Source organism: Aulonocara stuartgranti (assembly GCF_965226115.1).
Source record: "Aulonocara stuartgranti genome assembly, chromosome: 19".
Classification (NCBI taxonomy): domain Eukaryota; kingdom Metazoa; phylum Chordata; class Actinopteri; order Cichliformes; family Cichlidae; genus Aulonocara; species Aulonocara stuartgranti.
In genome coordinates this window covers 1,641,645-1,659,184 of record NC_138955.1, presented here as the reverse complement: position 1 = coordinate 1,659,184, position 17,540 = coordinate 1,641,645, and the positions used below count along the sequence as shown (strand labels likewise).

Here is a 17,540-nt window from a genome sequence, read left to right as displayed (position 1 = left end):
TGTCAACCTGAGGTCTGCTTTAGCTTATATTTCAATTTTCCAATTTAACAGTATACTACAAGTAGAAAATAAGGAAATGTACTTCTTGATTATAAAATGTCACATTACTGTTAAATGTTAAATTAGCTCTGAGTAAACATCACTTTACACATTTAACATGGAAAAATGAAAGACAGAAGATATTTCAATAACACGTTTATTCAATGAAAAAAAAAATTGTAACAAAATGTTTCAAGAACAAATCACTCAATTAAATTATTTTGCAGTTTGAAATGTGATCAAATACACCCCATCCTCACTAAATGAAACTTCCATCCATTCAAGGCTTATCTAATCCAGCTAACACTGGGTGAGAGGAAGGATACACGCCAGACAGGTCACCAGCTTATCACAGGGGGTGATGATCACAATCATTCACACTCAAACTCACCCATACTGTCAAATCACAATCCCCAGTTAATGTGTTTGTTATATTAACCTAACATGTACGTGTCTCTGGACTGTACGAGGAAGCAGGAGTATCCAGAGAAAACAAAATAAGCCTCAATCCTCAATATTTTTTAATACAAATGAAAGGAATAATCAACAAGAAACTTCAGTCTATTTACACTTCTTGGTCAGCTGTAGATACATTAAAATCTTGGAGCACCGTAGTCATCAGGCATCCGCTCAATGTTATACCTGTTTTTAGAATCAGAACAAATTGATTTCAAAGTTAGCAATAACATTATTTTAATTTTATATTTGAAAAACACTTGGAAAATAAAATAGCTACAATCAAAGCTGCCATATATTTTAATTAAAATGCAGAACCCTGCTACCTGTGGTTTGAGATGTACATGATGGGAACTCCAGGGATCTTCCTGACCCTCCTCTTCAGATCTCGGTCAACAGTGGCCAGGATGTAACACTTGTGCTGCAGAAATATTTTTACATAATTTACATCTCCCCTTAGCAACATAGCCAGCGTTAGAAGATGGACATTTATACACATCACAGTTACTATTTGGCAATTTGCCTTTTATCAGAGAACTGTTCCAGAAAGCAGGATTAGTGTAAACTTTTAACTCTATCACACTCCTCTTCTTACTGACTGGTTTTCTTTAATAAACCTGAACTGCTTATTTGATTCCTTCTACAAATACACACATGCATATATATTTTATCCTGTTTATTTACCAAAATTTTTAGTTTTTATGTTTTGTACCTCAGAAAATGTTTAATAAGATTGCCTTCTTTGCATATAATTTAGTTGCACTTTTACTTTTGTATAATGACAAAGATTCTGAATATATGTGCTTTGATATCAAGGTATCCATAAAGGAAAATTCAAATCAAGAGTAAATAATAGAAGAGTGGAACACACAAAATAAAATGCAATTCATGGACTTTTTTCCCCTTCCTGTTTTCTAATTCATTTGATCATCCTGTTTTTTGTTGTTGTTTGTTTAAATACCACATATCACTAATAGGGCTGCCACGATTTGTCGACTAGTCACGATTACGTCGACTATCAAAATCGTCGACGACTAATTTAATAGTCGACGCGTCGTTTGAAGCTTTGTAAGATCCCAAAAGACGCAGGAATTAGTAGGATTTAAGAGTGTAATAACGGACTGAAACAGAAGATGGCAGCACTACATGTACAAGGATGCCAGCTGCCGTTAAACCCCGAAGAAGAAGAAGCAGCTGTGTCCCAGAATTCATAGCGCGGCCCAGCCCAGTTTCCAACAATGGCGGTAGCTAGTTAGTTTTAATATTACTCTTATTATTCTTTCTGGGTCACAAAATAAACGTTTAACATATTTTCAGGCGAGAATGTAGCTGTGTAAACCTCAAATATCTGCTCAGTTTATCAGGACACCACATATTTTCAAAAGCGCTCCGACGTTTTCGGAGACGTCTGTTACCCACTAGCTCGATAGCTAGCCGGGGGCTAGGCTCACTAGAGCCGTGAGAACACCGGACTCCCCGCAAATCGTTTTCAAACCCACCGCCGTCTTTCACTACTCAGGTTAAATATATATGAGTCACTTAGATAACTTAAAATGTTATTGTTTGGCTTTTTTTAGTATTTTATTTGTTCCTGAGTAAATCGGTTTGGCTGAGATTAAAGTTATAGTTCTTACACAGCTGAATAAACGTCAAGCAGACAGCTGATTATCAGAAGTGTGAGATGCTGGAGAATATACTCCGTTGTCCTGTTATATTTTAGATAGCAAGGAGTTTATTAAACTTCACCGAAACAATCTGCAGATTTCATTAAAATTTAATAAACTATCATCTTGTCTTTATTTTTAGTTAGCACAGACCTGAAACACTTAAAGCTGTAAGCTAATGATAGTTATATAAGAGCAGATGCTGCTGGTGCAATAAGCTGTAGTTTTACGTCCAATGGATGATGATCTGATTAATCGACTAATCGCAAAAATAATCGGTGACTAGTCGACTATCAAAATAATCGTTTGTGGCAGCCCTAATCACTAATATAATATACTCGGAACATATCACAACCTGAACTCAGAGTGATAACACAGAATTAACTGATCTAACTACAATCAGCTGTTCTGGAAACTGAGACTCTGAGGTGATTTTTGCACATGAGACCTGGACGATCTTGAGAAAAATCTGGTTTTAACTTTGTCTGAAAGTGTCCTTTCTCACATGTAGCACACAGCAAAACACTAATCGCTTCAGCTGGGTTCTCACTATTGGAACTACTCTGTTTAATTTCAGCCTGAGTACAGGGTAACCACTCGCCTCATCAAATCTGCAATCAGTGTCTGCAAAGTCAGACTTAAGAGATGCAGCATCATACCTATGTTTTATCATCTGTTTCTTACTATCAGCAGATCAGACAGATAGACATTAGATATCTGACATTGCCATTTCCGGAAAGCTGACAATGAGCTGGCTAAACAACAGCAGCTGATTATAAGCTAACATTATTCCAGCTACTGTTAGGCTAAAGTGTCCTAAAAATCAATTTTCCATCTGTTGAACAGTTTTATTACATTGTCACATTTTATGAAAGTTAATTCAGTAAGTTTCTAAGTCCAACAATGTTTGTTCCACTTCAAAGAAAGTCTTACTAACACCACTAACAGCGGCAAAAACGGCAGCACTTAAAACCATCAGTGTCACTGTCATCAGACAGAAGTGAGCTCATATACTCATATCAGATTCCTTTCACGATATTTTATAGCGTTCTCCACAGTAAATGCACAAGGACACCAGCTGAGGTAAACAGCAGACTGCAGCAGACATTTTCTCTACATCCTTTACCTAATTTCTTTGTTTAGGGAATAGCTGCAAAGACTCCACTCTAGAGAGTTTTGGAGTTGGTTACGTAGTTCCTTTATTTTCTGTGGTCAATTTTTAAGGCTACCTAATTGTGTTATCTTACTGTTCAGCTCTTGTGTGTGCTGACAAGCAAACAGCTGGTGCAAAAAAAATTAACACTGACATTTAATTGCATATATTACCTGTGTTACTCGTTGGACTAAACAGTCATCGGCATAAGTTCCCTTGTGTGTGCAAGGCAGACGCTCAAATCTTGGATCTTTTGCTATCCTACAAAAAATAAACGAGGTGAAGACTGTTTCAATAACAAACATAACTTTAAATGCATTCAAGTTTGAAACACTTATTTACATCAAGCAGCCTTTACCTGAGTGCGACTCTGTATTTCATTCCAAGCTTTTCAATCTCCGCCATTACACAGTCTGTAATATATGGTATACCTGGATGGGATGGAATTTATTTAAAAAATTCATATAAACTTTCTGTTTTATTGGATGCTGATATAAAACAAGTGACATACAGCAACTTTATTATTTTCATAAAAAATTCCCACTGAACACTAATACTTACATTTGGCATAAAGGCAGTCCATCATAGACTGAACAATGTCCAGTTTGGCCTTGATGGAGAAGTTTATAAAGTTTGTGTCAACCAGAATGTGGTATGGTGGGCCAAGCTGAGTGTTGTATTGAAAAAAGAGGCACGATGGGTACTTAGTCCTGCACAAAAATCAAAGAAATGAAACCAAATTCATGATCAAACACTTTTTAACGATCCAATGCGTATTTCTGTTTCGTGGCTAACTTACACTTCTCTCTCCTTCAGCTGCGAAGGGTCTTTCTTCTTTTTCTCTTTTGCTTTGGCTCGGTCTGTCTCTTTTCTACAAAACAAACGATGAGTTGTGGCAGCTTTTTACGTGGGAAGTGGGTGAAGCAATGAATCACATGGCTCTAAATAAAGCAGAGACGCAGAAAGCACTGGCGAAACTTACATTCTTTGGTCCTTGAGACTGATCATTCTTTTCATCGCTGCATATCTCTTCGTTTTCTGCTTCCCCTGCATTGATGAAGCCCAAAATTGATCACAACCAACACTTAACAGCAGAAACTTCAACTGTGTTAATATACAATTTCTCTAAATAGAGTGACAGAACCTACTCAAAACCTTTTGAAACGTTAACGCTCGTTAAAAAAAGATACCGTTCACTGTTTAACCTTTAAAACGTCGCGACTAAAGATCCGATGTGGAAACATTGCATTAGCATTAGCATGTTAGCTTAACGGTAAATCTGCCAAAACTTTCTAACCTTCAAGTTAAAAAAAAAGAAGTTATCTAACAACAATTGTTAAGTCGGTGATGTTACTCTGATACAGTGAGAAACTACGTACCATTTCAAATTTCAGTGACTGAACCCACAGACCGGCTACAAGTACGACTTGCTACCCTCGTGTTAGCAATGCGCAGACGTAATCAAAAATCGACGCCCGTTCTGCGCATTTTCCGGTGGCTACGCTAGCGCCTCGCAGACGAAGGTAACTGCAGTGTTTAATAATAGTTTGGCTATATTACAATATTGCATTTGTTCAGTTTTGTTTTGTGTAGTCGTGGTTTTGCAAAAGGCACCTGTGACGATATGCACCTTAATAACCATTTTGGGGCAGGCGACGAGATTTCTGAAAGGACGCTGACATTCAGGGCTAACTCTGCTAGCTGTTAGCGTTGTGTTGTCTGGTCGGAGTGCTACTGTAGCAGTTGTGAAGGGTAGCCTTCCCACTGTGTCAACAGACCAGAGAGAATTGATGATGTTGCAGTTAACCTTCCGAGGCTTTGGACCTTCCCAATAAATTCTAGTTAAGCTTTCTGTTTGAATATGTTATTTCTTTAGCTAGCAGATAGTGTGAAAACGTGCTGGCAGCTGAGCTAGCGAGACCAGAATGGTTATCAATATCTGTCATAATCAGTAGCTGCACTGTTGGTCTCTCATTGGATTTGACTTGCATATCTTTGACCCTGTTTGTCCTTACTAAAAGGTTTGTCAGAGCCTCGTTTTTCATACATATTTCAATGCCACGGGTTTCGTATTATTCTGGACATTTTAAATATTCATGTTTGTTGGCAGGGATAGCTCAGTAGGTAGAGTGGTGGCCCCATGATCGGAAGGTCGGGGGTTCGATTCCCCTGAACAACTACCCTGAGGTACCCCTGAGCAAGGTACCGTCCCTACACACTGCTCCCCGGGCGCCCAGTGGCTGCCCACTGCTTCACTGAGTGAATGGGTTAAATGCAGAGAGGGATTTTCCCCACGGGGACCAATAAAGTACACTTTCTTTCTTGACAGAACAGTCTACAGCCGGGCTCCTTGGTGTTTCCATCTACTGCTTGTTTGAGCAACTTTTTCTTTAAAATCCCATCTGGCTAAACTCATTTTTCCTCTGTTGTAGGAGATTTGAATAACTCGATGGTGTTTGGTGTTTGAGCACGGAGAAGTCTGAGTGAAGGCTGAAAGATGGTCTGATGGACCGCCGTTTCTTCCTGACCTTCCTCTTCTGCTCACTGTCGTGGATCTTTTTCTGGGAAGTGCGCTGGAAGAAAGGAAAAGAGAGTCAGATCGAGGAATGGCTCAAAGGACATAACCTCTCTCAATACAGAAACTTATTTGAAGGTCAGTGGATCACCTTTGACTTCAATCCTACCTGACCAAAACAATACAGACATTTAGCTGATTTCTTTTTCTTTTAAAGAGCAAGCTGATGTTAGTGATATGTGTGAGAAGACTTGAGTTTTTGCAGAAATAACAGAGGCAAAAGTATCACTTTCAACTGGATTTACTATGGGTTTATTTCAGAGAGATTGCATTACCTCTAGGTTTGACTCTGATGATATTTTTGTTTTGATCAGTAAACATTCAGACTAAATTGATGCCAGTGGCATGCACATACAAACAGCACAGGCTTAAGCTTTCATTATAGTAGGTTTTAATGAGGATATAGACGTTTCGGGTCATTATACTGATGTGGATTTACTGGCAAGTATGAGTATTGGAGATTTTATATGCTGTTCATGTGCCATCCAGATGTACACACACTTGAGGAACTGAGTCTGAGTGTTCTTAGTCGTTTGGAAGAGGTGGTGAAGGAACAGCAGCGCTGGAGGGAGATCGCAGAGGCTCACATCCAGCTGCTCCGAGACTTTGCCTTCCAGGAGTGGCTTTGCTCCCAGAACCTGGAGCACTATTATCATACGTAAGCAATGAAAAGTCTTAACTTCAACATTTCTACTAATCTGGTATGAGTAGCAACCCTTTGATGTAATCAATTACTTTTTGCCTTGTCATAAATATAGATTATTCCAGGTGATTTCTAAGATTTTGTTTATTTTTTTTAACGCTTTTTAAGTTGTTTCATGTTGGTTAACACACACTAGGTTTATTTATGTCCACTTGAGGGCACCCTCTCCATTCACGGCTAGCTGAGTCTGCTGACACGGAGCTGTGTAGGCTGCAGTGTTTTGGAGGGTCACTGCAGTAAAAAGCATTCTTTAGAGACTGCATTTGTGAGACCCTGCAGTAATGCAGATGTTTCTGTATATGTGTTGGGTGCTTTATTCTGATTCAAACAGAACCAGCTATGATTAGTATTAGTTATTGCGCTATCAAAACAATAAGTGTGCTGGGATTCTTTTTTGAGTAAACTGTTATGTTTCTAGAGATCAGCTTTGTTTCGGAAACATGGAAAATACTGTTTGTTAGGAAGATTCCTGACATTTTTAGTGGGATACAGTGTCACATTTCTGAAGGTCATGGCTGCAACACTATAGCTGCCTCCACTGCTGTTGGCTTTTATGTAAGCCTTCATTGCCCACATCATTTTTTTCTGTGCTTTTGGTTCAGTAAAGAACTGAAAAAGCCAAAGTTAATTATTAATTTTTTTTTTATCAAAATGTAGTGTAAGTGGGGATTTAAAGTTGCTTTTAGTATTAGTTGTACCATTATTGTCAGTATGTACATATTAAACTGAGACAGCATCGCGCATGCTGATTAACAAAGGATAGAAAAGGCAGTCTTACAGTTGATTTGATTTTAGTTATTCAGATAATATTTTATACTAATCTCTATTTTTGCCCATAAAGATCATGCTGTGAAAGCGTAATTAGAAAGTGTACTTTATTGATCCCCGTGGGGAAATTCCTCTCTGCATTTAACCCATTCACTCAGTGAAGCAGTGGGCAGCCACTGGGCGCCCGGGGAGCAGTGTGTAGGGACGGTACCTTGCTCAGGGGTACCTCAGGGTAGCTGTTCAGGGGAATCGAACCCCCGACCTTCCAGTCATGGGGCCACCACTCTGAGCTATCCCTTTTCCCTGCATGATCTCGGTGTCACCTGTCACAGAGACAGTATGAACATTTGTTTTAGAGGATTAAAGGTCTTCTTTGTATTTATTAATACACTGTATTTATCCAGTCCATTGTTGCTGATCTGATTTCGAGCTAATGTTGTCAGGAAGATTTTATAGGATGCCTCTAGCTAGTAAAAATGTGTATGAGGGATCATTTGTGCCAGATGCAATTAGTGATGCTGTGATGTTTTTTCTGAAGTTTTCTGTTGTATATTTATTAATGTGTGCTGATAATTATCAGTATATTTATTTATTATTGATTTGTGACTTGGTGAACCAAAGATGATTTTCCATTAATCTGGACAGTAGCGTTATTATAATTCTAATAATCTTTTGCTGTTGGCTCATCCAGTATTTTCCTCCTCCATGTACACCACAGGAATTAGATTTTTTTTTTTTCCTTTTATTCTATTTATTTTGAAAAAGGCTTGTTGGAACATGTCATCCGATGTAGCTTTTGCAATACTGGAGTAGTTTAGGAGATAAGATTGAGGCTCCTGGCCTGAATTGTACTTAAACCAGATTTTGTTAAGCATGCCGGACGGGTTGTGTGTGTGGTTGGAACTGCATTCTTGTTTAACAGACCTTGAGTTAAAGTTAGGTTTCAGTCCCGAAGCCTAAAAGAAAGGCGGTTGCTTAATGCTAGATTCATTTCTATTACCTGCTTGACATACTTTCACTTTTTGTTTTACACTGCAGACTGAAGACCTTGGGTTGTATGAATTTGGATGATCTCTCTCAGTTTGACAGTCAGCTGCAGCTTTCTTTAGCTGCCTGGGGCTACTACTACGAAGACTACATAAAGTTGTCTACAGGCATCAAGATCCTCCAGACCTCCAGGGGGAGTCGTGACCAGGACTACGAGATCCGGCTGGTGCACAGCCTCGCTGAGAGACGTCTGAATGAGAAGTGGTCATTTGGTGAGACCCTGATCACGTTTTTATTGTTGCCTTTTAAAGAATGTTAGTTGTGGTTGTGTTCGCCAGCTGCAAAGTATCAACAGGCATTCAGATACAACATATAAACCGAAGTACTGTTTGCTTAGTCTTTTCAAGGGTTTTCACAAATGTTACTCAAAGAAGCATAGATCATTTGAAAGCAGCTCAAATTCTCTAATGGAGAAGTTATGTGTTACTTCATCTGTCTGACAACAAAACAACTCTCTACCTTACCAGCTTTCCTGTTGTTTAACAGGGTGTGGTTTTTCATACTAAAGGACAAAGCTGGACATTTTTGTCACACCCTTTCTTTGCATTTCATTTAAAAATAAATTTAGTGGTATGGAAGACCTACCCGAATTTACATAATATGAAAACTATGTGCTAGAGACAAAGGAAAGTGCAAGCATTGACACGGACTCTGCAGACAAGGAAGAGGAAGTGAGTAGTTTCTACAATTGAAGTAATCAATAGTGCATTGTGTTACTGTCTTCTCAGCGGGAGCTCTCATATTTGGCTGTAGTGTGGCACTGTGCTTCTTGATAAGGGACCTCATGTTTTACGTGATTGGTGAGTACAACATTATCTGGTAGTGTAAGAGTTGATATGGTTGGTGTTTACTTGTATGTGACTGATTTTTATTCCTGCTCACACTTTGGCTTTAGTTGGTGCTGCTGTTTTTTTTGTTTTGTTTTGTTTTGTTTTTTAAATAGTTGGTGATGAAACGTTGCTTAAACTTTAGTTATTTTAATACTGAAATGTTTTTTTGCAAAATGAGTTCCAACTCTTGTGCTTCTTTCCTTCTTGTGGCAGGTGGAATTACTGTTTCCATCATAGCGTTTGTCTTTACCATCAAGTTCCTCTGTGAGCTTGCGGCAAGGGTGGTCAGCTTCCTGCAGAATGAGGATCCAGGGCGACGCGGTGATCGTAGCATTTACGACTATGTCCGGGGAAACTACCTGGACCCACGTTCCTGCAAAGTGTCGTGGGACTGGAAGGAACCACAGGAAGTGGGACAGACTATGAGTTTCAGAGTCCAGGTCACACTAGATTCTAGATGTTGAGAAAGGAAAAAGAGATGATAATAAAATCTCATTTCAGTATTAAATGGCACTTTTTATTTTTCTATTTTCGCCTTTTCAGCTGTTCTATAAGAATGGTCAGCCTTTCCCAGCACATCGGCCTGTGGGGCTGAGGGTCAACATTACCCACATTGAACTGGCCCTGGACATCCCTGTCACACAGGAAGTCCTGCAAGACCCAGAGTCCAATGTAGTCAAAGTGGCTTTTACAGTACGCAAGGCTGGACGCTATGAGGTTGCAGTCAAGCTGGGTGGACTGAATGTGGCCTATAGCCCTTATTACAAGATATTCCAGCCAGGTAGATGCATAAAATGTTTTCATGCAGTTTACATGTCAAAACAAAGTCTTTATTTTGGATGACTATATTTCTGTTCTCTTTTTCACTTCAGGTACAGTTGTTCCATCCAAAACCAAGATAGCCTACCATTTCTCCACCCTGGTGCTAACAAACGGACAGCGGCACACTTTACAAATTGAGCCCAGAGACGAGTATGGAAACCCTACTAGTAACTCCACATCTCTGACAGATGAAGCAAACTACAGTGTCCATGTGCACTCTGTAAGCGAGTGAAACTCCTGTTCTTTTACCCATTAAACTGAGATTATTTTCTTGATGATGACGAGTATAAAACCTAGGATTAGTTTTTATTCTTAAGTTGCACAATTGCACAACCATTAGCTTTAGAACTAAGCTTGGATTCATTTGTAGTCTTTCTGCTCTTTCAGCTAGGCACAGCAGATGATGACAGTCTGGAGGGCCTCTACAGCAAATCTGTTTCAGTCAACAAGCAGCAGTGCCAGGTTCTGTTGAGACTGACCCTGAAGAAGACTGGTTGTTTCAGGGCTCGCATCTCCTACAAGGATCAGCCGCTCAGCAATGGGGAATTTGACATAATTGTTCTCAGTGGTGAGCAGCTTGTACGTGCTGAAGAGAAATGTATTAGCTACTGTTTTCATAGCCTAATGCTCCTCTTTGCATGTCACATTGCAGAGAATGAAAAGGCCTGCGTGGAGAAGAATGTATCCACTCCTGGCATAAGCATCTACTTTGAGGCATACCTTTACAGTAGTGGGAACTACAGCAGTTCATCGTGGCAGTTACCAGCCTCCTCTTTGTTGGTTCCCCAGAGGAGGCCCTCCATGGGAGAAGAGGAGGATGAACATGACTCTCCTGTGGAGGGACAACCTGAGAAGGTCAAGAAACCAAAAAAGGTCTACTGTTACATATCGCCAAAGGTAAGTGACCGGTGGCAATATAATGGTTAGGTATTGGAACCAGAATCACCTTTATTGTCCTCGTCCTCTAGATCAGTGCCCACATACATACAGACCTATTTACACAAAAGCTTTAATACCTGGATTATATTTTATGAAGTAATAATTGAAACACTTCAGTTGTTCTTGTATGCTTATTGTCTCTTCCAATTTATTTATTTATTTTAAATTCAGAGATTTTAAAACTGCCGGTATGAAAATATGAGGGCATTGAACCTGAGTTTTTTCAAACAGCAATTATCCGTGAAGGAATTCTACCTGAAAATTATTCCATGGCGCCTTTTCACCTTTCGAGTATGTCCAGGAACAAAGGTAAGCAGAACTAATGTTAGACAATCCTGGAGAATCGGTATATTTTTTTTAGATCGCTTTGTTTTATACGTGGTTAATGTTTAATTGAATTATTTTCTTTAGTTTACCTATTATGGTCCTGACCCAGTTCACAAGTACCTAACTCTAGTAGTGGATGATGGGATACAGCCTCCTGTGGAGCTAAGCTGCAAGGATAGGAACATCATGGCTGCCACCTTCATTCGCTTCCTGCACAAGAATATTGGTTTGTTTGAGTGGAACGCCGTTACTTTTGCACGATCTGCACTTAGCAAATACCGTCTCTTTGGAAAACTGTAGTAGTAATTTAATAATGTTGTTTTTAGGCGGCTCTGAAACGTTCCAAGACAAGGTGAATTTCTTTCAGCGTGAACTCAGGCACATCCATTCCAAGAGACCTCGCACCAAGACCTGCCTAAAAGTCAGCCGACACGCCATTCTGGATTCAGTAAGTCTTACGCCGTATGTTATTCTTTCTAGTGGAAAAGCAGAAGAATAGACATAATTTGTCTAATCCAGTGTGTAATATGTGGTATGTAATTTATTTCTCCAAAACAGTGCACCAGAATGACGTTAAGCATTAAAGTCCGAGGTTTATTAACAAAAACATTTATTACCAATGTTTTCTGATTTAAAAAAAAAAAAAAAAAAAAAAAGGTTTAGAGGAAAGCCTTTTTAAATATCAGCTCACATGTCACTCTGACCTTTTTCCAAAATGTTTTTTCTACGATGCCAAACACGGTGAAACAGTGCTCCCTTTTGTCTCTGTGTGTGTAGTACACATGTCTGATATATTCCTGCATAAGAGTTGAACTTGGCAGGAGTTACAGGATTTTGCATTAACCAAATGGCGCGTGTTAATCTGAGGCATGATTTCACCATCTGAGTATGAGCCACACACACACACACACACACACACACACACACACACACACACACACGTACGTCAGTCCTCTGAGATTTCAGTTTCCAAGTGTTTTTTGCTTTACATTTAGGACGTTCTATTTACTCAGATTTGTTTTCTTTTTTTTATTATAAGCTATGTTTTAAGACCACAGGTGTAATCATAACAGTGACGTGACCATTATGATCATATAGACTGTTTCAATTGTCGTTTTTGTTCTTTGTTCAGTCATTGAAGGCCACGAGGAACTTCTCAGTGTCTGACTGGAGTAAAAACTTTGAGGTCGTGTTTCAGGACGAGGAAGGTAAACGCACAATCAACACGAGGCCTATTGGAGAAATGACATTTTGCCTCAAGCACTTCACTTAAAATCAGAAAAGGATTTAAGGTGCGTTAAAATCTTTCCTCTGCAGCTCTGGACTGGGGCGGTCCACGCAGGGAGTGGTTTGAACTGATTTGCAAGACCCTCTTTGACACATCGAATCAGTTGTTCACCCGCTTCAGTGACAACAACCAGGGCCTTGTGAGTTTCTGTTTTCAACCCTTTGTATATTCTGTATACACCATCAACACCTAGTTTTGAAACTCACAGAGAGTATTCGTCTTCATTTTCCAGGTACACCCAAATCCCGAGAGGCCACCCCACTTGCGCCTAAAGATGTATGAGTTTGCGGGTCGCGTTGTAGGGAAATGTCTGTATGAGTCTGCTCTGGGTGGAGCCTACAAACAGCTGGTTCGAGCTCGCTTTACACGTTCCTTCTTGGCCCAAATCATTGGCCTGAGAATGAACTACAAGGTATGGAACGCAGTGCATTCCAATTAAAGAGACACTTTGCTCAGAAGTTGGAAGGTCACATCTCTATTGTTTATCCTCTAGTGTCAACTGTTCTATCTCATCACTTAAACATTCCTGACAAAGCCAAGAAACCTCATTTCTTTCTTGGCATTATTTATTTAACAGAAAACTACCCAATGTGTTTGGCTGTTTATCCAAATAACTTCGCTTTCAAAGTTGAGAACTCCAGTCCACCCAGTCATCTTTTTATCCTTCCCTGCTAGAAGATGAAGTACCGTGTTTATTTAAAAATTTAATTTTTTTTTTCCTGGGTTTTCGTTTGGTTTTCCACATGCAGTACTTTGAGACGGACGACCAGGAGTTCTACAAAACTAAAGTGTGCTTCATCCTAAACAATGACGTGAGTGAAATGGACCTGGTGTTTGCCGAGGAGAAGTATAGCAAGTCGGGACAGCTGGAGAAGGTGAGGCAACACTTTGGAAAGGAACCTCCCCTTATTTTTTATTTTTTTTTTAAGTACTGATGTAGGAGATCCCAGGAGATCGAAGCAGTAAACCAAGCAAAACAAACCATATTGCTTGTTTGGCTAGAGCCTCAATTTTTCTTAAAAGAGGAAGAGTGGTGAGTTTATATAAAAGGATGGACGAGTAGAGTTTGGCATTCTTTATAAACTTTGTTGTTCACTTGTAAAATATCACCCAAATAGCTGGCTGCATAAATCTGTGATGAAACAGAGCTCAGACTCGCAGATTTTTAATTAAATAACGACGTTACTTCATCAAATTGTTTCTTTAACATTAAAATGAATTGCCCAAATATTTATAAATTAGCTGAGAAGTAATGTGACATTTTTCAATGTCTAATTCTTTCCTCTGGTTCTTGCTGTTACTTGCCAGTTTTCAACATACCTTAAATGTCATTTTCTGTCATTTTCACCCCGTCGTCCTCTCTTCCAGGTGGTGGAGCTTATATCTGGTGGAGCTCAAATTGCTGTGACCAATGAAAACAAGATGCATTATCTTAACCTGCTGGCCCAGTATAGACTGGCCAGTCAGGTAAGAGATGAGGTGGAACATTTCCTTAAAGGTAAGGAAATGAAGCTAGCACACAGCTGCATTTTTGCATTTGTATTTTTCTTGCCAGTTCCTCTCATTTGAGATCTCTGGTAATGTGCACATAATTGGTGCATTTTTCCTGATCAATTGCAGGTTTGAATGAACTGGTTCCAGAAAACCTGCTAGCCATATTTGATGAGAACGAGTTGGAGGTATGTGCGATGTATTGTAATTAAGTCCTGCTGACATTTTAATCAACACCGGATATTTATGGATTTTTGTGCTTCTAGCTGCTGATGTGTGGCACTGGTGACATAAACGTACAGGACTTCAAGGCCCACGCTGTGATTGTTGGTGGATCATGGCACTTCCGAGAGAAGGTACGTCACGGACGCTTTTCTTATCTTGCCTTCTTCCCTAGCAGCTGGTGGAAATGTCTGATCTTGTTTGCTTTTCCTTTTTCCTTCCCTCAGGTGATGAAGTGGTTCTGGGCGGTGGTGTCCAGCTTCACACAAGAAGAACTGGCTCGTCTTCTGCAGTTCACCACTGGCTCCTCTCAGCTACCCCACGGCGGGTTCAACACTCTTTGCCCCTCGTTCCAGATCATCGCTGCCCCCACACATAGCACTTTGCCCACTGCACACACCTGGTGAGTAGAAGCACACATACTGAGAGAAAAACATGCCTCAACAGTGCTGCTATGTGTTTTTCTGACTGCTGCCAAATCCTGCATCATGTCTAAAACCAACAGTCTTCTCACTGATGATATAAATCTTTAAGACCAGATCACAGGTACAGTAAAAATCTTTAATTGTACAAAAAAAATGTTATTCAAACAGGAGAAAATAGCACATTTCTGTGGAATAGCTTCAGTGGCTTATTTATACATACTAATGAGTTTTTTTTTTTTATGGCAGCAACAGGATGGCATACATGGGACTGAGTCAAAATAAACTGTGTGAGAGAGTGGGGAAAAAAATCCCCACTGCAACACCATGGCTCACTGATATGTTTTTAATAGTTGTTGGAAACAATAGAGCTCTGTGATGGTGTGTTTTGCTGTATCACGTCTGGAAATGTTTAAAATCATTTCCGTTTTTGGTCTTTTAATTTGATTTTTTTTTTCTCTATACATAAGAAATAATGTAATATCAGCCCGTTCTCCTTTTCAAATCAACAATAGTTCAACCACATGCTGACTCTCTGTGTCTGTCTAGTTTTAACCAGCTGTGCCTCCCTACCTACGACTCCTACGAGGAGCTGCACAAGATGCTGAAGCTGGCCATCAGCGAGGGCAGTGAGGGTTTTGGCATGCTCTGACTCTTCCATCAACTGGCACTGTGGTTTCACACATACAAGAGACCAGCACTGCTCCACTGCCCTGGTTTCCTGCATTCGTTCACATTTAACGGGTGGACTTGTTGGCACTCTCACCCTCCCTAATAAATACCCTCTCTCAAGATGAGCGAGCGTTTCAGGAAGTCCCAGGAGGCTGTAGTGAATCTCGTATGAACTCTAGTGCTACTGTATATAAAATATTCCACTTTTGTATAAGGAAAAAAAGACAAAAATGACAAAATTCCAACTGCTGAAAAAGGGTGTTTGGACAGTTTTTATTTCCTGATGCTAAAGTTTGCTTAGTTTTATATGCTTGAGAGACAAGTAATACTAGAGCAAAAGCCTTGAGTATAACTGTATAACTGCTTCTTTGGCATTTTGCAAACTGAGGAACACTTAAGTGCAACAGCAGCCTACATGTGACGTGGGTGACACGTGCATCTACAGCACTTTGGCCTTAATCGATCAGGGACTGATGTGTGTATGTAAATATTATAATATCACTCTTTAATTTGTACATACTAGCGCGTATACAAATGTTTTCATCTTGTTACTTTTTGATTTAATATTTAAGGAGAAGGGATTTACTTTACTGTTGCACGTCTGATGGGTTGAGATTTAATATAATTTCTACAAGTTGTTGTTTTGTTTTTTCTATCTGAGCAGAAGTGGTTTTAAAAGGAGCCAAGTGATATTGTTTCTATATTTACATTTTAACTTATTGTGTCTTGAAGGTAAAGTTTCTGTTGTCCCTTAATCTTTGTTTTTATGTTTTATAAACCCGCCTTATTCTTGCCCTTTGCCTCTGATTGTATCCCGGGGGGTGTGTAGGTGAGAGAAACATACTCAACAATAGTAGGTAATAGTCATGTTATGATTTTCTCTTATCACATGCAGAGGTTACTGTGGATGTGAAAGCTGTTTGGGTGTTGGAGGGCTGAGCCCTTGTATAACATTTTGTTATATAATGCTTTTGACTGACTCATTCACAGCCTTTCATGGGTTTACCTCAGAATCTCCTTTGCCACCTATGCATCCTCTGACACAGATGTGTGTTTTCATGCACATGCATGGCAAACGTGCATACGGTTTGTTCATAGTTGCCTCCTTCCAGCCCTGACTGTACAACCTTTAGCCATATGCTCCATCATCCTGTAAGCTGAGCAAAGCATCTTTGAACAATAAGCCCTGTTTGTTATATTGTTGTAAAACTATTTATTTTTATTGCTGTTAGTTTTGTTGATATCCTGAGCCAACAGAAGTGTTTCCTTGTTTGTTTGTTTGTTTGTTTTATTAAGTTTTTTTCTTATTTATTAGCACTTCCTTTTGTGTTGCAGAGTTTACATGGTCATTGGCCAATTTGGAGAAGTCTGCTGACAGCTTGTAGAGCATTTAGGAAAAGTGATGTTTACTCATAGCAAACAGAAAATGTTAATAGGTAATGATTCTTCTTAGTAGTGTTTTGATTAGTTTTGCCCCGTAAGCAGTCAAATTTGATTCAAGAGATTGAACTTAGTAAATGGCAAAGAAATCCCATTTTGACAGTAGGTGTTGGATTTATTTGCATTGGCTCCTCAGTGCCAATCGAATGTCAGAGCTTTAGCTGATCTTACAGTGTTAAAGAAGTTTGTGAGGGTTTAGGCGCTCGTGTTTGTTTGGGTTGTGCAATGTTGACCTGACCTTCAGCACCAGTACCAAAAGCTGACATATTTATCCAGCACAAAGCGTGAGCATTACTTGTACGACTTGATCAGTGTAAACAAGTATAACTGAGTTCTGTCCTGTAATTTTATGTTGTTTAATGTTTTGCTCTTCATGATCATTTACTACTCTGTTTTCTGTTTAGATGCTTTTTGGATCAGATGGCCTGAGTGTGATTTTTAGCGATTTAGATGTTGTGAAATATTTGCCTATGAAATTGAAGATGGGTGGGGTCCGGGGGGGAGGGTGGGGGTAATTTTTTCCTTTTACTTCTTTGTTTTTGTTTGTTTTGGGTTTTTTAATGAGCTTCTGCTGCTGATGAATGTTTGAGATTCTCTGGATGGAGCTACTTTGTTTATGGGAATAAAAATGATGGAATAAATTCTTGTCATCTTATTTCAACCTCTGTATTGTATTTATCTT

The 17,540-nt window shown here is 39.4% G+C and overlaps 2 protein-coding genes across 4 annotated transcripts; one reads left to right on the top strand and one right to left on the bottom strand.

Annotated features, from left to right (window-relative positions):
* Window positions 1-182: 182 nt before the first annotated feature.
* On the bottom strand, window positions 183-4,781 carry fcf1 (FCF1 rRNA-processing protein; the record flags this gene model as incomplete). 2 transcript variants are annotated; one of them, XM_082515009.1, is made up of 8 exons in its annotated part: window positions 183-681; window positions 822-916; window positions 3,486-3,573; window positions 3,671-3,743; window positions 3,874-4,022; window positions 4,112-4,183; window positions 4,295-4,359; window positions 4,692-4,781. In XM_082515009.1, the coding sequence occupies 8 exons, from the start codon at window positions 4,692-4,694 to the stop codon at window positions 633-635; spliced, it is 594 nt and encodes a 197-aa protein (XP_082371135.1). In that variant the 3' UTR covers window positions 183-632. The 2 variants fall into 2 exon arrangements, with proteins under 2 accessions (XP_082371135.1, XP_082371134.1); XM_082515008.1 differs by lacking the exon at window positions 4,692-4,781 and having other exon boundaries at window positions 4,295-4,365.
* Window positions 4,749-17,513, top strand: arel1 (apoptosis resistant E3 ubiquitin protein ligase 1). Of its 2 annotated transcripts, XM_082515006.1 has the most exons (22): window positions 4,763-4,835; window positions 5,745-5,965; window positions 6,377-6,545; window positions 8,397-8,617; window positions 9,134-9,205; window positions 9,449-9,675; window positions 9,779-10,016; window positions 10,108-10,277; window positions 10,445-10,625; window positions 10,710-10,954; window positions 11,228-11,305; window positions 11,408-11,549; window positions 11,650-11,771; window positions 12,456-12,531; window positions 12,641-12,750; window positions 12,844-13,023; window positions 13,361-13,486; window positions 13,980-14,109; window positions 14,232-14,290; window positions 14,369-14,458; window positions 14,552-14,727; window positions 15,296-17,513. In XM_082515006.1, exons 2-22 carry the CDS (start codon window positions 5,818-5,820, stop codon window positions 15,396-15,398), a joined length of 3,063 nt encoding a protein of 1,020 aa, XP_082371132.1. In that variant the 5' UTR covers window positions 4,763-4,835; window positions 5,745-5,817; the 3' UTR covers window positions 15,399-17,513. The 2 variants fall into 2 exon arrangements, with proteins under 2 accessions (XP_082371133.1, XP_082371132.1); XM_082515007.1 differs by lacking the exons at window positions 5,745-5,965; window positions 6,377-6,545 and having other exon boundaries at window positions 4,749-4,835.
* Window positions 17,514-17,540: the final 27 nt, after the last annotated feature.